Source organism: Fusarium keratoplasticum, chromosome 6, assembly GCF_025433545.1.
Source record: "Fusarium keratoplasticum isolate Fu6.1 chromosome 6, whole genome shotgun sequence".
NCBI classification, from domain to species: domain Eukaryota; kingdom Fungi; phylum Ascomycota; class Sordariomycetes; order Hypocreales; family Nectriaceae; genus Fusarium; species Fusarium keratoplasticum.
The window spans coordinates 22,767-46,508 of record NC_070534.1 but is presented as its reverse complement, the minus strand read 5'-3'; the positions used below and the strand labels follow the sequence as shown (position 1 = coordinate 46,508).

The 23,742-nt window shown below is 46.3% G+C and overlaps 2 protein-coding genes and 1 pseudogene across 3 annotated transcripts, besides 1 other annotated feature; 1 reads left to right on the top strand and 2 right to left on the bottom strand.

Annotated features, from left to right (window-relative positions):
• Positions 1 to 83: 83 nt before the first annotated feature.
• Positions 84 to 2,793, bottom strand: NCS57_00798600 (Beta-glucosidase; the record flags this gene model as incomplete). Its single annotated transcript, XM_053057818.1, has 4 exons — positions 84 to 1,444; positions 1,509 to 2,532; positions 2,615 to 2,686; positions 2,740 to 2,793. The coding sequence occupies 4 exons, from the start codon at positions 2,791 to 2,793 to the stop codon at positions 84 to 86; spliced, it is 2,511 nt and encodes an 836-aa protein (XP_052911649.1).
• Positions 2,794 to 9,623: 6,830 nt separating this feature from the next.
• On the top strand, positions 9,624 to 14,432 carry NCS57_00798500 (annotated as a pseudogene). Its single transcript has 6 exons — positions 9,624 to 10,808; positions 10,865 to 12,388; positions 12,436 to 13,380; positions 13,443 to 13,676; positions 13,736 to 13,965; positions 14,012 to 14,432.
• Positions 9,624 to 14,432: a sequence feature.
• Positions 14,433 to 21,346: 6,914 nt separating this feature from the next.
• On the bottom strand, positions 21,347 to 23,232 carry NCS57_00798400 (Fumitremorgin C synthase; the record flags this gene model as incomplete). Its single annotated transcript, XM_053057817.1, has 6 exons — positions 21,347 to 21,819; positions 21,884 to 22,394; positions 22,450 to 22,511; positions 22,581 to 22,960; positions 23,023 to 23,086; positions 23,142 to 23,232. The coding sequence occupies 6 exons, from the start codon at positions 23,230 to 23,232 to the stop codon at positions 21,347 to 21,349; spliced, it is 1,581 nt and encodes a 526-aa protein (XP_052911648.1).
• Between the last annotated feature and the right edge of the window lie 510 nt (positions 23,233 to 23,742).

Genomic DNA, 23,742 nt, shown 5'->3' with positions numbered 1-23,742 from the left:
CACACGCATTACTAAACGCAAGACTTCGCTGAAATTGAGAATCTATTCGCTCTATTTACTTTGCTTTAATCACTAGGCTTTTCCTAAGGAGTGTACTCCTTGGCAGCGACATTAACGGTAGCGCTCTGGACAACCTCACCGGCGCTCTTGGCGACGCTGAAGTTGTAGGCACCGCCTTCGACAATCCACTTGCCGTCCTTCTCGCTGAAGAAGGCGATGTCGCGGGCGCTGACGGGAAGCTCCACGACCTGGGAGGCGCCGGCCTCGAGGGTGACCTTCTTGAAAGCAGCGAGGGTCTTGATGGGGTTCTCCGACGACTGCTTCTTGTTGCCGACGTAGACTTGGACGGCAATGGCACCCTTGATGGCACCGGTGTTGGCAACCATGATGCTGACCTTCCACTCCTCGGAAGAGGTCTCCGCGACGGAGAGGTCGGAGAAGTCGAAGAAGGTGTAGGACAGACCGAAACCGAAGGGGAAGTTGACTTTGTCAGCGGACAGGCGGTCGAAGTGACGGTAACCGACGAAGACGCCCTCCTCGTACTTGACGACAAGCTGCTTGCCCTCGTAGGTACCGGGGAAGTTGCCATAGGCAGGGCAGTCCTCGAGCCTCTTGGGGAAGGTGCAGGTAAGGTGGCCTTCGGGGGTGACGGCGCCGGTCAGCACGTCGGTGATGGAGTTACCGGCCTCCTGACCAGGGAACCAGGTCTGGACCAGGGCCTTGATGTTGTCGAGCCAGGGCATGGCGACGGCCACACCAGTGGAGTTGACGACAATAGTGTTGGAGTTGACGGCAGCAACGCCAGAAACGAGGGCATCCAGGCTACCCTCCTTAGGGAGGTTGAAGCTGTACTGGTCCTGACCCTCGGTCTCCCAGTCGGGGGTGTGGCCGGCGAAGACGATAGCGTAGTCAGCAGCCTTGGCAAGCTCGACGGCCTCAGTCAGGATATCCTTGTCGTGCTCGGCAGCATGAATGGCGCCCAGTCGCACACCAAGCTTGCCCTCGAGAATGCCGAACTCGCCGTCGTTTCCAGGCACGGGAGGAGCGCTCTGGATAAGGATCTTGTACTGCTTGCCGGCCTCGACATCAAACTTGACCATGGGGACGGGGACGCCGCCAAGGAGGAAACCCATGGGGTCGGAGCAGTCCTCGGGCTGGTCGGAAAGAACGGTACCGTTGATGGAGACCGTGCTACGACCCAGGCCCATCAGGGTGAAGTAGTAGGTTCCAGAGCTAGAAGGGGTCCAGGTGCCGTCGACCTGGACGTTCTTGTTGTTGATATCACCGAGGTCCATAACGTGAACCTCAGACGTAGCCTTGCCGTTCTGAACAACGGAGGGCTCTGAGCTACCGGCGTCGTAGAATCGCCAAGTAAAGCCGGCGTTGCCTTCAGCATCCGTAACATTGGAGGAAATAGTGGGAAGTTGCTTGTTCATGTGAGCGCCTATAGACATCATCGGTCAGTTCATGTTTCCATATGTTCGCTATGAAGGATGATAGATACTCACCCTGAGAGTAGGTAAAGGTGACATCTTCGCCCTTGAAAGCCTCGGTGAGGGCATCATAAGGGTTAATCTTATAGTGGGCGTTTAGGGAAGCACTGCCACCACCGTGGGCGAGGCACTCCTTAGCCAGACCAAAGAGACCGATGGTCTTGCCACGGGCCTTCTCCTTGGTCAGGGGAAGAGTGGCGTTCTCATTCTTAAGCAGAACCATGCCCTTAGCTCCAACCTCACGGATAAGGGCTTGGTGCTCAGGCTTATTGATGGCCTGCTCCTTGGGGATTTCGGGGTTCTTAAAGCAGTTCTCGCGCTCCAGGAAGTTCAGAATGTGCAGGGCACGGTCGTCAATGACCTGCTCGGTGACCTTGCCCTCCTTGATAGCCTCGAGGACCTGGTCGACCTTACGCCAGCGGGTAGGGCCGGGCATCTCAAGGTCGAGACCAGCGTTGAGAGCACCAGCGGTGGAGTTGACACCACCCCAGTCGCTCATAACGAGGCCATCCCAGCCCCAGTCGCCTCGAAGGACCTTCTGCAGCAGGAAAGGCTGAGAATCGGCGTGGATGCCGTTGACCTTGTTGTAGGCGGTCATAATAGCGCCGGGCTTGGCCTCCTTGACGGCGATCTCGAAAGGCTTAAGGTAGATCTCACGGAGGGCTCGCTCGCCCACAATGGTGTCCACAGACAATCGCTGGGTCTCCTGCTCGTTAACGGCATAGTGCTTGACGGTCGCAGAGACACCAGTGCTCTGGATGCCCTGCACGTTCTGGGAGGCCATCTTTCCAGCCAGGTAGGGGTCCTCGGAGAAGGACTCGAAGTTGCGACCACCGAGAGGGTGGCGGTGGGTGCAGACGGTAGGGCCCAGCAGGCAGCGGGCGCCCTTGGTCAGGGTCTCCTCACCCAGGCCGACACCGATCTTGCGGGCTAGGTCGACATCAAAGGTGGAGGCGACGCTGGAAGCGGCGGGAAAGCAAGCAGCAGTGGTGCCGCCGGCGAAGGTCTCACCTCGAGCACCGTTGGGGCCATCGCTGGTCTGAAGTTGGTTAGTCGTAATTTCTCTTGTCGCGACTTGATGAAGGCCAATGTCAGCGTCCGCTGTTTTGCCAATTGCTCACCTTGAGAGCAGGAACGCCCTTTGCGGGGACGGGGACAGTCTCCCAGAAGTTGGCACCGGCGAGGAGGCTGATCTACAAACTGGTTAGCAATCACCCATTGGTTGCCCGCTATCGTGGGTACAGACCTTCTCCTCGAGTGTTAGCGAGGCCAGAATGGCCTTGGTATCAGTGACAGCCATTGTGAGTCAGGACAGGCGAACGACAAAGGCAAAGAAGAATACAAAAGCAAGAGCTGCTGCTACGCATCGTGACATCCCACGTCCCGGCTGCTTCCCCTCTCTTATACACGACATGACAGAGGCCTAGCAACGCGAGTGTGGGGTGAAAGCCTGGGGTGAGACAAAGGCCCGGAACACCGATGAGCGTCGGGGAGTATCCCCAGGAGTAACTCATGGTGGGGCACACCAAGAGCGGGTCGGTGAGGCCATTCTCACTCCAATCCGATGAAGAGCCTAGTTTTTGCCGGACATTTGCCGAGCCCACGCCGGCCTTCAGCCTTGGAATACCGCCCTTGGACACACTTTCACGGCGCTACGTGCACTGAGTGGATTTGGCCGAAACGCATACTGCAGCTGGATTGGTCATGCGCGTGAGTTGGAATGCGACCGACCATGACCCGGGCTGTCCGGCGGGTAGGCTTCCCCTCGCTTGCCCCTCCCATTTCGCCGGGTAAATATAGAAATCCTTGAATTATAATATTATAATATAACCTTGAGTAATATCTATAATATTTTTGTAAATTATAAGATAATTATATATATAATTAATATTTATAAGGGTCTTTTATACTTATAGTAACTATAATTTATTTATTTAATTCTTTCTTAAGAGGTAAATATATTATTAATATCTTACCTCTAGCTAATATTACTTTTTTCTAAAGTTATATTTATTAATATAATATCTTATTAAACATAAACTTTCTTAGCCTTCTTTTAAAAGACTAAGAATTTAGCTAAAATAAATAACCTTAATATATTAAAAGCAGTTAAAATAATTAATTAAATACTTTAATACCTTAGATTAAAGTATAAATATTACTAATATATTAAAAAAATAACAACTTTATCTATAAGTTATAAATCATTTACTAGAGGTTATTAGCCTATTACTTAGGAATTTTACTTTTTTAAATACTCTACAAGCGCCGAGCTTTGTGAAGAACAGTATTCTTAGCCGAGGCTATGAACATGGAAACCCCTTTGGCGCATCGTACCCGACCTGGATGCCCTCGTGGGGAAGCTCTCAAAATGGCACTGTGCCGAAGGTCTCTGTTGTGGAAGAGGTCCAGGGGCTTTCACCCCTCACGTTCCGACGCCTAATTCCGAAAGCTGAATCCGATATCCTCCCCGAGGCCATCACGAGTTATGAGGAGCGCCTTGCGGACACTGGTCATGAGCAAAAGGCGGTGCTGCTTGTCGACCTCGCTGACTCAAAGACAAGGGCGCTGGATCAGAAGAAGTTGAATCAGCACTTCATCGACGACATGGAGACTCGGACCGTCGTCCAGTACCGCCGTCTGCAAGCCCTGGTTGCAAGCGTTGACCTTGTTCTAGGGTAGCTCTCGGGCACCATCGCCCGAGGGACAGCCGCCGAGGGGGCGCACGAGTGGCAGTGGTGGTGGGATTCCAAAGATACAGCTCGCCAAGAGACGCTGCAACGTCACCTCGACCGGTTCCAGAGCATCATCGACAGCATCAGCGAGGCATGTTTCACTGAGCACAAAGAGATTGTGGGCATGCTGGAGCAGGATGCGCCTGTGAGCGGCCCCAAGAAGCAGAGCCACGCTTTTTGCCGGGTAAAGGAGATTCTGCGCAACTCCAAAGAAGCTGAGTCCCGTGATATCGAGTCTGCTTCCAAGATCATCTGCTCGTCCGAGAGGCGGACGAGCGAGAGATGGCGCCACATGCTCGCGGCCATCAAAAAGGTTTCCGCTCCTTGCCCACGACTTGAGGCCGTATGTTAACCTTGCGTTCAGTTCCAGAGAGTCCAACAGCAGATTGCGCAGATGGTTAGCGATCTGTCCACGAACCCTGGGGCTCTGGAGAAGGCGTACGATGAGATTAAGTGGTTCGCAACGGCACTGATGGGCGCGCTGGAAGAGTTTACTCTCCTGCCTGAGGAGGAGGAGCGGTGAGACAGTGAAGTCTTTGCTCTGAAAAGTGGGTTAGATGGGTTGGAGATTATGGGGCCGGTGATTCTTTCGGTGTTGGGCGAATATCATGCATCTCGCGTCATGACGATCTTCTGCCTCAGTTAACCCATCGAGGGCCGGGCTTCAACTACAATAAAGAACACATTTTCAATACATCATAGCATCATAATCCCGATGCTAACACAGTGGCCTTTTTTTTTTTTTTTTTTTTTTTTTTAACCTTCTGCTGCCTGCAGTCAAAGAGTCATGCCTAGCTGCAACATCATGAAAGGTTCAGCCTCTCATGGGGTATTTAACTGCTCTAACCTCCGTACGAGAAACAAGAGAATTAGGATCGGGTAGATTAGAGCTTGAATGCAACATCTCGGCAAATTGCCAAACTTTGGCTCGTACACATCAACTTTGAACACAATGTCGCGTCATGACGTGGGCTTTCTTTGAGCAATGCAGACGCCAACACGCAATAGCTCTAGTTGGTGCCCACACTACTACAAGTCCTACAGTTCTCTATCCAATGCAACTTTTTGGTCCACCTGTGAGTTCCTTGCCTTGTGTAGGCTTGCCTCTCTCTTGGTCGCGTACAAGAGTCGAAGGCTACCTCTACCTGTGGGCTCTCCTCAATCTCAACCCCTCTACCGTTCTCAACACTTTGTCAACACTTGGCAGCCTTGTCTTCCTCACGGCACTCTCTTCCATCATGTTCAACGCCACTTGGCAAGCCCGTGCCACCTGCATCAACATAGGGACCTGGGGATGACGGATGCTCCTCCCATCGGCAGCCCCCCCGCCACCCTGATGATGCCCCCGATGAAGCCCAGTGTGACTACAAAGTCGCGCATCCGCAATGAGAAACACACTGACTACCTGTTATGATGGCCTGACTATGAAGAGTTCTCTCCCGCTTACACTATGCAGCATATTCGCGGCGTTGCCGTCACCAACGTCATGAAGGACAACACCATCAGGATCCCCCGGTCTTCAACCGACAAGATTGCCATGTCGGCCCACTGCGCTCGCCATGAGCTCCACCTCGGCAATCATGATACGCTCCTTATGGATGACCTTATCGAGCGCCTTCGTATGAGTGAGTATTGTAGCGACTCCACCTACCGCGACGTTCTCACCAAAAACTGCGCTCTGCCTTGACCTGGCGTCTTCGGGCACTCCACACGGCGGGCCATGCCGACCTGACCCTCTGCAAGTCTTACACTGCCAAGTGGAAGGCTCATACCAAAGCCTGGGCTGAGGATGACTGGAGTGGGCAGGAAGAGCATCCTCGTTCTGATTGTGAAGGTACATTGTCTGGGGCAAACGGTGAGTTTGTTCCCGCTGGGTATGAGATTGCCTGGCCACCTGCAGCGTTTCAAGCCACGACCATGAACCACGAGCCCGGCTCTCCGTTGGTGATTATGCCGACGCAGAACGTCAACCGGAGCCAAACGGTCCAGCATGCGCCACCGAGGTTCCAGGAACCAGTCCCTACAGCCGGTGCAACCACCTCGTCAGGCATTCCAGCAAACTGTGCAGGCTGCTCAGCCTCTGCACCAAAGCCTGGCCCTAGCAGCAACAGCCCCTTCAGCAGCTAGTTCAGCCTGCTCAGCTTTCCCAGCGACAATGCCAGCAACCCATGCCATCGCCTGAACCGCCATGGCAACCTTCTCCTCCTCTCTGGCAAGACGTTCAGCCGGCAGCTCACCAATTTCAGCAGCCGATACAACTTGCACATTCTTCTCAGGAGATCCTGTCACCCGCCCAGCTCTCTTCCGGGGGCGTTCGGCCGGCCTTGCTCCGCCAGAGGCCATTGACTCCACCCCATCCCGCCTCCCCCCAGCCCAACAGTGCCTCTCATACCGCTCCCAGGCCGCAGACTACGCCAATCCAGTCATCCCAAATGACTCAGTCTCTGTTTGAGTAAGCACTGTCCACAACTCGGAGCGTAAACTATCAAATCTGCATCCTAATTCGCCATTTATAACCTCACATCATACCAATACTGCCATGAGCCAAAAGCAATCTTGGGTACAGGACTCCAATACCTGTAAATCTAACTCTATAGCAACGGCCCACCCATGAGATGCTTTATATTTTCTCATATGTCTGCATTCAGCCGTTTCATCGCCCATACTAACGGCTGAACCTCATTTTCCTGTTTGGCTATAGCCTCGATGGCTTGAACTAGGTGATTTAATAAATCTGCACTCTCTGATGACGGGACAGGGTCGGTAGTGTCCAATAATCTACGAGCCAGATAGATATAAGGCAGATGGAGGTTGAAACACCCTAGAAAGACGCAGAAAATGTCCAGTCGAGCGTCCATCTTGAAGATGGTGCGTGCTGCTTCGAGCATTCTCCTAGATATGGTCTGCGCCAAGGGCATGTCCGAGACAAGATCATCCGTCTGATCAAGGGTCGGAAAGTTATGGACGCTGGCAATTGCGCGGCGGAGCATATAAATGATACAGTGGTATCCAGTGAAAGCGATGGAAGACACTGTCCACAATAGAAGAGAGTCACCGGTCACTTCCTGGACCCATTTATCCTTGTGCCCGTTATGTTAGGCCGTTTTCCCTTGCAAAGTTGAGACCACTTACAATATTCCACTCGTCGTAGAGGTCCTTGATCTGTATGCAAATAGCTTCAACCCGGGAAATGAGTTCGTCGTCTCTGTTGTCCTTCCGCCCTTCCATGATGTGAAAGTAGTCGTAGAGAGCGAACGTAAGACGTGACCTGAGGAGAAATTGTATCGCCGCAGTGTGATCCTCTATGGTGTCTCCCTGAGACATCAACTTGGGGAGGTTAACCTTCCAAGCATCCAGGTCACCAGTTAATGTGGGGGGCTTATCGAAGACAAGTCGATATAGAAGATCTGTCTGTACAAGATCCCAGAGCCCCTCACGGTCTCGGTCCAGAATGGGCTTTCCAATCGCAGGCGATCCTGTACTGTCTAGTCGATCTAGTTGATGGAGCTGAAGAGTCTGGGCGTACCTGCAGGCCATCTTGAATAAGATCCACGCCAGGTCTTGATCAAAGTTCTCCAGGGCGATTCTTCTCTGAAGATTGGCAAGTTAGGAAATGGCGAAGGGCATGGGTAAGATACCGGTATGGCCAACGTACCATGAGATTTGCGGCATAAAAGTCTTCTAGAGAGCCTGTAGTCTTGTGTTGCCAACGGGCCAAGGCGCGGATGCAGCAGGTGTAGAGTTTCCTGAGCCAATTACCTTCCATATGTGCCTTGTCACGGCCCATAGAAGCTCCTTGGTGGAGGACACAGTGATATGTCAACATGATCGCCGGGTCCACGTGGATTTGTTGGAAATCGAGAATGTCAGGCAGTAATCGGAGCAATTTGGGGTCCACGAGACTTGGAAATGGCTCTCCCATGGTGCATTTCAGATAGTCTAGGCACCAGTTGATGTTAGTAGATGTCCATTCTGTAGGTGAGTAGGAAGTAGAAGGATTAAATTTCACCATTGACCCAGGACTTTGCCAAGTCTTTAGGAATGACAATATCTTCTCCATTGACCGTATCATGCATAGAACCCCGGACAATCCGTTTCCGGACCTCATCAACAGCGCTCTTCAAGACATCAAATTTATCCGTTGGTGATAGTGCCGTCGTAGTCAAGGCTGGGGATGGGCAGGAGATCGTGTCTTCGGGAACATTTTGGTCCGCTGGCGATGAAAATGCTGGGCTGAGCGAGATTGCCATTGACTCGACGGTTGGAGAATCGCTGGTGATTGAGGCTGGTTGGCTTCCACGGGCGGTCGAGCTTGACATAGAAGAGCAAACTTGTTCAAGTCGCTCCAAGCGCTCTAGAATTGCATGAGAGGCTGTAATATTTGAGGTTCTATGAGGGGTAGAGGAAAAGCAGTTAGAGCGAGGTCGGTAAGAAAAAAGATAAAAGAAAAGAAAAACATTTGGATGGACATGGCCTCAGATAGCCAAGTGTAATGGATGGTCCCAGCTTACTTTGGATTTTTGGAATTTCTTGACCTCGCTGCATTTTTCGCGCGTTCTGCATAGACACACGCGTCGCCTAGTCTCTGGCAACGGCTACATTGAGGGAGGGTTCTATTGCATCGGACCTTCAAGAGGACTATGTGAGTATCTGCTCCGAGCCAGTGCACGTCAATCATCAAGAACCAACCTTTCTCTGCCTACAACGGCGGCACTGACGGAAAAAAGGCTTTTCAGCATTTCTCAGACGTAGGACTGCCACAGCAGGCATTACTTACTGCAATAGGGTGGATGTTAAGTGTCTCATCCATGTTCCTTGGCTTGACGTTTTGAGAGGCGGACATTTGCCAGGGGCAAAAGACCGAGGGCCGCAGGGCGCAAACACATATATAAAGGCCCTTCCCCATGGTGTGGGTCCCAACTTATCATCGGTCCCCAGAATAGCCCATTCACATGATGACGTGAGTCAAAGTTTAGCTCCTTAGTGCGTGTGGTGGTTGATCTAGGGCGTTTATGCATGTGTGGTCGGAAACTGCGGGACCCGAGGACAGGGGGCGGACAAGCGGACTCCGACAAGCAACCCCATACCGATCAAGGTGGATCCGGGAGGTCTAGTTGGATCTAGAAATCCCGGCACAACGGACGCCGGAGGCTGCGAAGGGGCGGCCTTCTGCTGACCGGAGCATGGCCAAACAGGGGTCGGGGACGCAGATTGCAGATGAGAGTGGAAGAAGCCATGATCTTGAATGTTGGGTCTCTGAATTTGTCAAGAACGAAGAGGGTTAGTTGCCACGCCCTTTCTCCCTGTCCTCAGTACCTATATATTCTGGATCCTCTAACCTTGATCGTATCACTCATTGCTCGCATCATCGATCTCGCTTTCACACTTCTAAGTTGCTGTCTATTTGTTTACCATTTCCATTTCTTGTCCCCCCTTAATCAACGCACTTTCCATTGCCCAAGCGACCAACCCGGCCTTGTCGTCAACAACAACCCCCATGAGTGACAAGGTCGACGATGACCCCAACGGGGGCAGGACCCGAGGGCCTCACTCTGTTGACAACCATTCCTCGACAACGTTTGGTGAGAATAACATGACCGTCGATTACGGAGAGCATCAAGACGCGCACCTGGAACGCGAACAGCATATGGGCGAGGAGATTTACGAACTGGCGCGACGTATCACGACCAGACAATCAGAATACCACGACAGCCCGCTATTCACCGTCAACGATGGCGGTGTCACCGACCCCTCCAGCCCCAAGTTCGATGCGAGAGCATGGGCCAAGGCTTTCTACCGAGCCAGGGTCACAGCTGCCAAAGGAACTGCCCCTCGCACGAGTGGTATCGCCTTCAAAGACCTTGACGTATATGGCTACGGGACTGCAACCGACTATCAGAAGACGGTCGGCAACGTCATCTGGAGCTTGTCAAGTCTCTTTCGAAAAGTGACTGGCAACAAGGGCGACCGCATTGACATCCTGCAGAACTTGGAAGGGGTGGTTCGCAGCGGCGAGATGCTCTGCGTTCTTGGCCCCCCAGGATCAGGCTGCTCGACTGCTCTGAAAACCATCGCGGGCGATACACATGGCTTCTACATAGGTGAAAACGCGACGGTCAACTATGAAGGCATCCGATCCGAACAGATGACTACGGCATATCGTGGAGAAGCTATCTACACTGCTGAAGTGGATGCTCACTTTGCCCACCTAACAGTTGGGGATACGCTCTACTTCGCAGCGCGATCTCGGTGTCCAAAGCATATCCCAAACGGCATCAGCCGACGAGAATACGCCGAACATCTACGTGATGTCATCATGGCTATCTTTGGTATCTCACACACGAAGAACACACGCGTCGGTGATGACTTTGTGCGCGGTGTTAGTGGTGGAGAAAGGAAACGTGTCACTATCGCGGAAGCCGCACTTGGCTATGCCCCCTTGCAGTGCTGGGATAATAGCACTCGAGGCCTTGATAGTGCCAACGCCATCGAATTCTGCCGGACCTTGAGGACCCAAGCCGATATCATGAGGCATACAGCATGCGTCGCCATCTATCAAGCACCGCAAGCGGCGTACGATGTAAGTGTCAAAACAGACCCTAGCCGGTGGTATCTAGCACTAACGGGATTGAATAGGTATTTGACAAGGTACTCGTCTTGTACGAAGGCCGACAAATCTTCTTTGGGCCCGCTCACGAAGCCCAATCTTACTTTGAGGACCTCGGCTTCGTGTGCCCTGAGCAGCAGACTACTGCTGATTTTTTGACATCCATGACGAGCCCAGCCGAGCGACTGATTCGACCTGGTTTCAATGGCAAGATACCTGTCACGGCCGATGACTTTGCTCTGGCCTGGAAGAACAGCTCTGCTCGGGCCAGGTTGAGCATCGAGATCGAAGACTACCTCCGACAGCATTCATTTGATGGGCAACACCATGAGAACTTTCTTGCCTCGAGGCGAATCGATCAGTCGAGAATGACGCGAGCTAAATCCCCCTTTACCTTGTCATACATGGAGCAGTTCAACCTGACGTTGTGGAGGTCCTGGACCATGCTTCGAAGCGACCCATCCATCACGGTCACTATGCTTGTCAGCAATCTCTTTGAAGCTCTCATCATCAGCAGCATCTTCTACAACTTACCCGAGAACACAACTAGCTTCTTCCGACGCACTCTTTTACTCTTCTTTATCATTCTCATCAACGGCTTCGGCAGTATTTTGGAGATTATGACGCTCTATACCAAGAGAAAGATCGTCGAAAAACACGCCCGTTACGCCTTCTATCACCCAAGTGCTGAAGCCCTGTCAGCCATGGTTACGGATCTGCCGTACAAGATGGTCAACGCCCTCTTACTCAACCTCACGCTCTATTTCATGTGTAACCTACGCCGGGAAGCAGGGGCTTTCTTCTTTTTCTTATTGCTCTCTTTCACTCTCACTCTCACAATGTCCATGATGTTCCGCTTCATCGGCTCTGTCACCAAGTCCATCTCTCAAGCCCTAGCCCCCAGCTCTATCATCCTTCTGGCCCTTGTATTATATACCGGCTTTACCATTCCGCCAGCGTATATGCAAGACTGGCTTGGCTGGCTGCGATGGGTCAATCCTGTCTTCTATGGGCTAGAGAGCGTCTTCATCAACGAATTTGTCGGCCGGAGGTTCCCCTGTTCTGACTTGGTTCCATCTGGGCCTGGCTATGACTCAGTCCACGGTTCGACGACTGTCTGTTCAGTGCCTGGGGCCGTTCCAGGAGAAGGCACTGTGGACGGCGAGGGTTATCTCAGAATCGCCTTTGGCTTCCTGGCAAGCCACAAGTGGCGCAACTTTGGCGTTCTGATCGCATTCATGATCTTATTCCTCAGTTTACATCTTATCGCTACCGAGTATGTTGCTTCTGAACGTTCAAAGGGCGAGGTCCTCGTCTTTACTCGTGCCGCCATCAAAAAGATGAAGACCGGGTCAAAGGACATCGAAGACGGCGGCGGTTCCCAACCTGGTCAGGCTCGTGGCTCGTCAAAGACAACGGCCAAGGTCGAGAAGCAAACATCTATTCTCCATTGGAGAAACGTGTGTTATGACATCAAGATCAAAGGCGAACCTCGAAGGATTCTCGATCATGTTGACGGCTGGGTCAAGCCGGGTACACTTACGGCTCTGATGGTGAGTTAACATTCCAGCAGAAGGGGTGTATTGCTAATTAGCCATAGGGTGTTTCTGGCGCTGGGAAAACCACTCTCCTAGATGTTTTGGCAAGCCGAGTCACGATGGGAGTTATAACTGGTGAAATGCTTGTCGATGGCCATCAGCGTGACTCTTCCTTCCAGAGGAAAACCGGCTACGTTCAGCAACAAGACCTTCACCTACCTACTTCAACTGTGCGGGAGGCCCTTCTCTTCAGTGCCTTTCTTCGGCAACCCTCCCGCTATAGCAAGGAGGAGAAGCTGGCGTATGTTGATGAAGTGATTGACCTTCTTGATATGACCGACTATGCCGATGCTCTAGTTGGTATTCCAGGATCAGGCCTAAACGTCGAACAACGAAAGCGTTTGACTATCGGCGTTGAATTAGCTGCTCGCCCTCAACTACTTCTTTTCCTTGATGAGCCTACATCGGGCCTCGATAGTCAAACATCCTGGTCTATCTGCGATCTCATGGAGAAGCTGACCAAAAGTGGCCAAGCGATTCTATGCACTATCCACCAGCCTTCCGCTATGCTTTTCCAGCGATTCGATCGTCTTCTTCTTCTCGCCAAGGGCGGAAAGACGGTATACTTCGGCAAGGTCGGAAAGAACTCGTCGATTCTCATGGATTACTTTGTGCGCAACGGAGGTCTTCCGCTACATGAAGGCGCCAATCCTGCCGAACACATGTTGAACGTCATTGGCGCAGCTCCGGGTGCCTCTACTGACATTGACTGGCCAGCTATCTGGAGAAGCTCACCAGAATACCAAGGAGTTCAGGATGAACTGGCGAGATTGAGCGGACCCGATGCCAAACCTCGTCCAGCGGCCGATGCCGTCGATCCGTCTCAATATGACGAATTCGCTGCACCATTCACTACCCAGTTGTTTGAGGTCACCAAGCGTATCTATCATCAGTTCTGGCGAAGCCCCTCATACATATATTCCAAGTTTGTCCTTTCAGCTGGCACGGTGAGTACAGCCCATCCCACAAGGACGTTCTGAATGAGCAACAGAGACTGATGAAAGAGTAGGCGTTGTTCATTGGTCTCTCTGTGCTGAACAGTGAAAACACGGTCCGCGGCTTACAGAATCAGATGTTTGGTGTTTTCTTATTCCTTACTATCTTCGCACAGATCATTGACCAAATGATGCCCGCTTTCGTGGAACAGCGTACACTGTACGAGGCCCGTGAACGTCCAGCCAAGACGTATTCGTGGCAGACCTTCTTGTTCGGCAATATCGTCATCGAAATGGCGTGGAACTCGGTAAGTAACCTAGTAAAGTCAATCACCTCGTCTGAGATGTTTGGCCTAACGCGCTATAGATCGTCGCGGTCTTGAGCTTCATCGTCTGGTATTTCCCTATTGGACTCTATCGCAACGCTGAATGGACTGACCAAGTACATTCGCGTGGCATCACCATCTTCCTCCTTGTATGGGCCTTCTTCCTGCTTACCAGCTCATTCGGACACATGGTCATTGCTGGACTGCCCAACGCTGATATCGCCGGCGCTGTCGTGAATCTTCTCTTCATTATGATGTTTGCATTCAATGGGTATGTGCATCACAACCTATCATCTCACCATACTAACAAACCTCAGTGTTCTTGCAGGACCAAAGGACCTCCCTGGCTTTTGGATCTTCATGTATCGCGTCAATCCCTTCACGTACATTGTTGAAGGCTTCCTCGGGACGACTCTTGCCAATGCCCCTGTCACGTGTGCAGACAGTGAGATCCTCACCTTCAGTTCACCAGAGGGCAGCACTTGTGCCGAGTACATGACCGCCTATATCAACAGGGTTGGAGGGCAGCTGGTCAATTTTAGCCAGGATGGCTATGAATGCTCCTTCTGTCCCATTACCGACACAAACGCCTTTCTAGCCAGCATTAGCGTTGACTGGGAAAACAGGTGGAGGGACTTTGGACTGTTGTGGGTGTACATTGGTTTCAACATCGTCGCCACTGCTGTCTTTTACTGGTCAGCGCGTGTGCCCAAGAACAGCAGGATCAAGAAGGAGTAGCTTTGACTTGCTTCTTCTCTTCTTTTCATGTCTTTACCTTTGAGCTACCCAAACTATCTGTCCCGTTCTTTCTCTGTTGACGAAAGCATATCTGGTCTCACCTAGAGAAGTCAGCTTTTGCCTCCTTAACATCTCATTTCATGTTTTCCTAGTTAACTATTTCCTTCAGTCACTATTCATTACACGTGTCTAATTATATGCCCGTTGGATTTCTCATTTCTCACTTTAGATAGCTAGACAGATTCTTTAGAAGTCCTCCAGCCCTCAAATTCTTATCAACCCATAGACGCCTTTCAAATTCTCCTCATTTGCAATTTTCCCTGCACTTGTAACGACGATGAGATGGTAGTTAGTGCCTTCACTGTTTCATTCACCTCGAAGAATCTGCAATGCTCACCTGTGGTTAATCCCATGGAAAGCGTCTTGACCCCATGTCCTCTTTTGGCAATTTTAACTAGAGCAGGTCTCTCGTTATAGTAGATCAAGAAGCTTTTCACGGAACAATCCATATATCGAAGCTCTCTGGTATCAGACGATGGTGCATGTTTCTCTGTGGGTAGTAAGGACTCATCAAAATCCTCCAAGGCACCCGAGTCTGCTGCAATAGCCCCTCCGATGCTCACTCCAGCTCCTAAGTAAACTGCACCAGTGAGGGGAGAGTCCTCGGGATAACAAAGATAGAAGAGGAAACCATTAACATAAATTGACCCGCCGCATCTGTGGCGGCAAATCGGACGCGGAACGTTCGAAACCAATTACAGACGGAGAGTACAATATACATTGCATTCTCAACATAACTTGGAAGTCCCGAAGGCTTCATGTGAAACCCAGCCTACCTATAACAAAGATAGCGAAGATGGGGAAGCCTTGGAGCGGATCAGTGTCTATAGGACCTTGATAGAGAAGGAATCAGTAGGCCTTACAAGGCGCTAAGATAAGGCAATGACATAAGCTCAGATTGGGGACTCCTAGCTCACGCAGTTTACTAGTATTATGCTAATTAGATAACCTTAACCCTCGCTAAAATTAAAGCCCCCTATTTAGCTATAAAGCTATTTTATTAATATTAGGCTATATTTTTCTTAAATAATTAGGTCTTAATATTTATTAAAAAAGTCTTTAATTTTAATTTAATAAAATAATATAAGTAATAATAACTTTATATATTAATAAGATTTAATAATAATTCTAATTTCTTTTTTATTTTTTATTTATATTATTAATTAAGTCTTAGGCTAAGAATTAAGTTTTATTTTTTCTTATTAAAATATAAATTTAATAAATAATAATAATAATATTAATTTTTAATATATATAATTATATTAAAATAATAAATATATATAATATATACTTTAATTAAATAAATATCTTAAAAATTTTAATTTTTATAAAAGGAATTATAATAAAAATATTATAAATTATTTAATTAATTTAAACTATTTCTTATATTTTTTTTTAATTATTTTAATTATTACTTAAAATATTTTTATATTAATATACTTAATAAGCGAGTATCTTAGATAAGCGAGTATCTTAAAAATCCCTTAATTTATATTATTCCTACTTAATTAATTAATTTATAACTACCTAGTATATTATAGACGAATTATAAGGCTAGAATGCTTCTTGCCCTTTAGGCCCTTTAGAATAACCTAAGGTTAAGTCTCTAATGCGCCGCATCGATATATATAGTCTCTTAGAAGACCCTAGGTCGCCGATAAAAGGGCATTCTTTCTATATAAGAAACCACTATAAAATCACATAAGCTATTAGATCTAGAGGAATAGATCCTTATTTACTTTATTCTTAACCTAGATTCGCGAGGATTTCCCCCCCGGCTTTATAATATTAAAGAAATAGCTGATTAATTACTTACCGACCGCGATGCGCTACTAGTTAATATACGCTAGGCTTATAACTTTATTAAGTAATACTTAGAGCTTAAGACGCGTTTTTTTTAGAAATATAATTACTAGAGAGCTAAGTATAAAGATTTAGTTATTATCTATAATTAGTTTAAGCTTATAGCGAATATAATCGCGAAGTATAGTATCTAATTAAATAATATTTATAACTTTAATAAGATAGGCTTTTTTATAGGTATAATTATAAGCGGAATAGTTATTATAGGCTTAGAAAGGTATTTAAAGCCGAAATTAGTATAACTTAGAAACCGGGAATAGATTATAGTTATTAAAGTAATTAATGCGGAAGGCTAGGCGATCTAGCTATTTATTATTAATGCGGGCTAATATTACCTCGCTAACTAGTACTAAGAAAGTAACCTTCTAGGTAATTAGGTAATTATAATAACCTAAAATAGCTAGATTAATAATAAGATTAGCCTTAAATAGCTAAAGTATTTTAACTAATATATAACTAATTAATTAATTAGTTCTTATTATCTCTTAATCCTTAATAGCTATAAAAATTACTAATTAATTAAATTTAAGAGATATTATAAAAAAAAGAAAATTATCTAGCTTTATATATTACCTTATTCCTCTTATCTACTCTAGCCTCTTAATATTAGATACTTTAGGCTATTAAAAAAGGCCTATGGTTAAGAAATAAAATATCTAATTAGATACTCTATAACCTATATTTTAAAGACTAAGTTCTTTTTAGCCTTTTATGCTATATATAAGGCTACTATAACGGAAAGAAATATTAAGGAGGCTTTTAAAGGAGCTAGCCTTATTCCCCTTAACCTAGAAACTATAGTCTTAAAGCTTAATATATAGCTATAGACTCTAATGCCTACTAAAGAGGGATCTAAGCCCTTAATCTCTTAGGTCTTAAGGACCCTAAGGATTATACTTAAGGCCGGATCTTAATCTAAATACCTTAAAAGATGAATTAGAAGGTACTAAAGTAGCTCCCTAGAGTTAATCCTTAAAGCCCTAAGGTCTCTTAAGAAGGGGATAAAGGCAATTATATATTAGATTACCTTATTAGCTACTAAGAATAAAGACCTTCGGGAGGCAAATAAGATACTTAGTCAGCGCCGGAGGGCAAAAAGAACTTAGCTATAGAAAAAAGGGGTCATAATAGTAGAGGAAGGAAGGTAGGTAATTAATTAAATAAATGCTAATATATAGGTAGTAGCTAAATTATTAAGATATAATAATTAAGGAAGGTTAGCGCGACTAGGGGTTTAGCGTTATAATATCTATGGCTAGCCTAGCTATAATATAAGGACCTATTAGGTAATAATTAAGATATCTAGGGAAGAGTATAGTAAGTAATTTTAATTAATTAAATAGTTAATAGTAGTTTTTTAATAATTTCTATTATAAGGGTTAAGATTTCTTAAGATACTTACTTATCTAAGATACTCGCTTATTAAGTATATTATAACTAGGCTTATTATATATAATATAATATTAAATACTTAATTATATTAAACTTTCTTAATTATTTTTTTTTAATAATTTTATTATTACTTATATAATATATTTAATAAGTAAGTATCTTAGATAAATAAGTATCTTAGTATATTATATACTTAAAAATAATAAGTATTAATTTTTTAAAAAATACTTTAAGATAGCTATAGAAATAAAATATATACTTTTATAAATCTAACCTTTTATAAAACTTAAAAATAATTTTTTAAGGTTTTTAAAAAAAAATCTATTAAAGAAAAATAGTTATTTATATACTATATATATATATTTTTAAAACTACCTTATAAGAAAGTTTTTTAAAAATTTTAAAAAATTAAAGTATAGTTTATATCTTATTATAAGCTTATATATAGGTCTTTTAGTATTTTAATACTTAATTTAAATTTTTTTTAAATTTTTTAAAATATTTTTAAAATTAGTAGAAATTTTACTATAGGGTAATTTAAGATCCTTACTTTTCTAAAATACTTACTTATTAAGCCTAGTATATATTTTTATAAATATTATTAATTAAGATAACTAACTTATAATATATATTATAAGCTATAGCTCTAGCTTATAAGTAAGCTTATAATTTATTATAAATTATTATAAAATATATAAAATATTATTATAACATATATGTATAGTGAGTGCACCGGACAAGCGAGTGCACTAGTATATTGTATAATTAAAAATAGCTATATTTTAGATTTCTAAAACCAGCTATTTAATTATTAAAAATATATAAAAAATATTGTTGATTATATAACTATATATAAAGCTTAAAAATAATTTTTATATAATTTTATAAAACTCCCTTTATATAGAAATACTAAATTATACAGTATAAATAGATTTTCTAAATACTACCCTTAATAAGATTTTTTAAAATTATAAGAAAATTACTATAGCTTTTTTAGTATATAATAGACCTAACTTTCTTAATTTAGCTAATTTAAGTATAATTTGGATTTTTTAGAATTTTCTTAAAATCGTCTTTAAGGTAAGAATATAAATAGTGCACTCGCTTAACCGGTGCACTCACTATACATATACGTTAATATTTTTTATATAATAATTACCTAAGCTAATAATATAGCTTAATTATATTTTATATCCTTAATTATAATAATAAATATAACTTATAACTTATTATTTAAATTATATCTAATATTTTTTATTAATATAAACTTAATATTTAATATTTTTTAAAGTTTTATTAAAATACTCTATAACGTACATGATAAGCGAGTGCACCGGACAAGTGAGTGCACCAAAAATCCCTCAACCTACATCACTTCCATTTGATCAATTAATTCTCAACAACCAAACATGCCTCAATCAAATAAAGAAGCTAGATTGCTTCTTGCACTTCACGCCCTTCAAAATAACCCAAAATTAAAGCTGCGACCTACTGCAAGACTCTATCAGGTTGACTATTATGCCTTGCGTCGTCGGCACAATGGCATTTAGTCTCAGCGCGATACTACTCCCAAATCACGCAAATTATCCGATCTAGAGGAACAGATCATAGTTCAGTTCATTCTCGACCTAGATTCGCGAGGGTTTCCCCCGCGACTACGTGGTGTAGAAGAAATGGCCAACCGACTGCTCGCTGACCGCGACGCGCCACCCGTCGGCAAGCGCTGGGCTTCTAACTTCGTCAAGCGACACGATGAACTCAAGACGCGTTTTTTTCGTAGATACGACTACCAGAGGGCCAAATGCGAAGATCCAGCCGAGATTCGAAAGTGGTTCAAGCTCGTGGAGAACACAATCGCCAAATATGGTATCAACCTTGCCGATATCTACAACTTTGATGAGGTTGGCTTTCTAATGGGCGTCATTGCAAGCGGAATGGTCGTCACGGGCTCCGAAAGACGTGAAAAACCGAAATCAGTGCAGCCTGGAAACAGGGAATGGATTACTGTCATCCAGGCGATCAATGCGGAAGGCCGAGCGATCCCGCCGTTCATCATAGGTGCGGGCCAATATCACCTCGCCAACTGGTACCGAGACAGCAACCTCCCGGACGACTGGGCTATTGCAACGTCTCCCAATGGCTGGACCGATAATGAGCTAGGGCTTGAGTGGCTGAAGCACTTTGATCGGTGCACAAAGACGCGATCAGTTGGTCGCTATCGTCTTCTGATCCTCGATGGTCACGAAAGTCACCATTCTCTCGAGTTTGAGAAATATTGCCAGGCAAACAAGATTGTTACACTCTGTATGCCGCCTCATTCGTCTCACCTGCTTCAGCCCCTTGATGTCGGGTACTTTAGCCTACTCAAGAAGGCATATGGTCGAGAAATCGAGCATCTGATCCGATGCTCGATAACCCACGTTTCCAAGACCGAGTTCTTTCCCGCCTTTTACGCCGCATTCCGGGCCACTATGACGGAGAAAGACATCAAGGCGGCTTTTAGAGGGGCCGGGCTTGTTCCACTTGACGCGGAAAGCGTGATTTCGAAGCTTGATGTGCAGCTACGGACCCCGACGCCGGTCGAGGAGGAGACCGGCCCCTCTACTACTTGGGTTTCAAAGACGCCAAAGACCGTCCTTGAGGCCGAATCTCAGTCTGAATACCTCGATAGACGAATCAGAAGGCATAAAAGTAGCTCTCCAGAGTCAATTCTGGAGGCATTAAAGTCTCTTTCTAAGGGAACAAAGGCAATGATGCATGAGAATGCCTTATTGAGGGCAGAGAACCGCGACCTTCGACAGGCAAATGACCTACTAAGTCGACGCCGGAGGGCAAAAAGGACCCGATTACAAAAAGGAGGAGTGATGACAGTAGGGGAAGCAAGGAGAGCAATTGATCAGATTAGTGTAGATGGGCAGGTAGAGGGCGAATCGTCGAGAGGTGGTGGTCAAGGAGGGTCAGCGAGACCGAGGGAAAGGCGCTGTGGAGGATGCGGAAAGACAGGACATAATGTAAGAACATGTCAGATAGTTATGGAAATATCTGAAGAAGAGTGCAGCGATTAATTTTAATTAATTAGGTGACTTGTTGTGTTTTTCTGGTGATTCCTATTTTAAAGGTTAAGATTTTTGGTGCACTCACTTGTCCGGTGCACTCGCTTATCATGTACGTTAATTATAATTATAAAGTTTTTTAATTATAAAGTTTTTTTTTTATAACCCTAATTATAATTAACTTATCCTAACCCTAGTATTAAAAATTTTTAAACTACTTAATAACCTAGCTTAAGTCTAAGTAATATAACTCTAAAGTACTAATAATAAAATATAATATATATAACTAGTTTTAATTAAATTACTAGAAAATAATACCTAGAGTATTATATATTAGAAAAGCCTCTAAAAGAATTTACCGCTCTCTAAGAGATATATTAAGTCTTTTCTCCTAGTTAAAAAAAGAGTAATAGCAAGTTAATCCTCCCTAAAGTGCTAACTAGTAGATCATAAAATATCCTATAATAAGAACAAAACGTGAGGAATGCTTTATAGTAGGAATCGGCTCTGATTGTAAATGATAATTAATCTATCTTATAAAACTCTCTAGGCATCAAATTTCGAGAAAACCTTTTGGGCTTCGTTGAATTCCCTCATAATCGTCTCCCGTCGAGCTTCAGATCTTGGCGTGATCTTGCAAGGGAAGTCCTTTACACAGAGGAGAAAGCCTTCCCCGTACCCAGTCTGAGGGTTGATGTCAAGCTCGACCTCCTTGCCCTGCTCATCTACTGCTGGCTTAATAGAGAACGCCCAGATTATCTTGGCAATAGCCAAAAACAAGTTTCGCTCGGCCAAGTGAATGCCAGGACAAATCCTCCGACCCGAGCCATAACCATAATGGTCGCGACTTCCATAGTCTGCCGAAGCTGCGAGCTCTGGGGCAAGGGTGGTCTGGCCTTTGTAGTGGTCAGGGTCAAAGGTGTCGGGGTCTGGGAATCGCTTCTGGTCATGATGCATTCCCCAGGCGTTCAGGATGACAACAGTTCCCTTGGGGATAAACTGGCCGTCAATCCAATCATCTTTCAATCTGGTCAGCTTCGAGTCCACCGATAATAGCATGAAGAACGGCGATGGATGACTTACCTTCAGCAGCAGCGTGTGGGAATGCAAGCGGCACGGCTGGCCTCCACCTCTGAGCCTCTTTGACAATCGTCGCCACGTACGGCAACTTGGTGTAGTCTGCCCACACTGGGGTCCGGTCTTCGCCTACAACGCTATCAATCTCCCCTTGGGCTTTGACAAGCACATGACCCCATTTAGTCATAGCTTGAATAAACGCAAGGATGATGGAACTCGAGGTATCCGATCCACCTTCCATCAAAACACCGCCAAGGAAGTAGAGCTGATGGTTGGTAAGACCTAGCTTGTCTTCCTGCTCAAGTAGAGAGTCCATCAAGGAATCTTTGCTTCCCTTGGATCGTCTACGCTCTCGAACGCGGTCGAGAGCAGACCCGTACAATTTGTTCATTTCGGCGCCCACATCATTTGATCTGGATACCCAGTTGCCAAATAAGCTCTGAGGGACCCAGTGCAGGAATGGGTAAATATCAACCGGGGGAGTGTTGCCAGGCTCCATCACCTTAGACCAGTTCTCCTGCAATACCGAGGTACCTTAGCAACATGCTAGTGTCAAAAAGGTGTCCTCTCACCATTAAGTCGTATAGTTGAGTCATGTGGGGGGTGTCCACAGATGGCGTCCGAAAACCGAAGACTATCATCCAAATGAGCATGACTAGAAGAGCAGGCCATGTGGCTTGACTTGAGTCCATGGCAGACTAACCTAAGCTCATGATGATGCTATTACTGTATCTCTTCGGATGTCGCATGTGCTGGTCTGGACGCACACACATGTCACGCAGCATCTGTGTCGCTTCGGCGTTCTGGACCTCAACGTGACGTTTCTCCACCATGGATTCCATGAAATACTGATGGACCAGCTTCCGAAAGGTCCGCCACTGTTGGCCATACTGCATGACCAATAGGTGGTCGCCCGATGTTATCAGGTCGTGGGAAACGTATGAGGGGGGTCGGTTGCTGTATTTGCTGCTCTTCTTGTCTATGAGTTCTTTGACGATACGTCGATCCGTGACAACGACGGCTGTTCCGGTGCCTAACTTCAGCGAGTAGAGACCGCCATATTGCTTGGCCCATTTGGTGAATCTGCGTTCCCGTGTCAGACCTGGTCTGGGGCTTTAAGCTGTGGCAAATTGGGTCTTGCATACGTCAAGTACGAGCCCTTCTGGGGGATTTGATGAAGGTTACCAAGTATTGGCAATGTTGGAGGGCCTGCAGCAAGCACGATTAGAACACGCAACCGAAGGAATGGTATCTCTATACCCACCAGGTGGAAGATGCTTAGCCCTTCTCCCCATGGTCATGACCATGTACAACAGCCCGCAAAGCGCGAGCGGGAGAACAATGACAGCGAGCATAGTGACAGATTCAACTGATGGATTGTGGAGGTATGATGATTGCCCAAAGATTGATACCCTTTGACTGGTGTGGGAGGCCGCTTATTATAGCAGATACACGAGTGGCCTTCCCCGGATTGCACCCCAGGTTTGCGGGGTCGGGTTTCGGGGGTTGCTCACCACTTGCGACGACTACCTACTCCGTATTATCACGGACCAATTTCGTGTCAATCTCGCACCAACATGGGGTCGAATCGTGCGACGAACCAACCCCGCAAATCTCCCCAGGTTCCTTTCATCCGTGCGCCACAGAGGAAATGATGTCACTGGCACGGCGTCATTGAGGGTTTAGTTGTGAACTCGGTCTGCTAATACACCATGTGACAGAGCTACGTAGCTGATTTCGCGCTCAGTTGGGTTTGGCGGGCCCAGCTCGCAGCCCAAACTGGAACACGTGCCGTCATTGGCGGAACTGGGCAGCGGTCAAGGATATCAGTTTCGGAGGCAGTTGGCTTCTACCTGTCGAGTTTG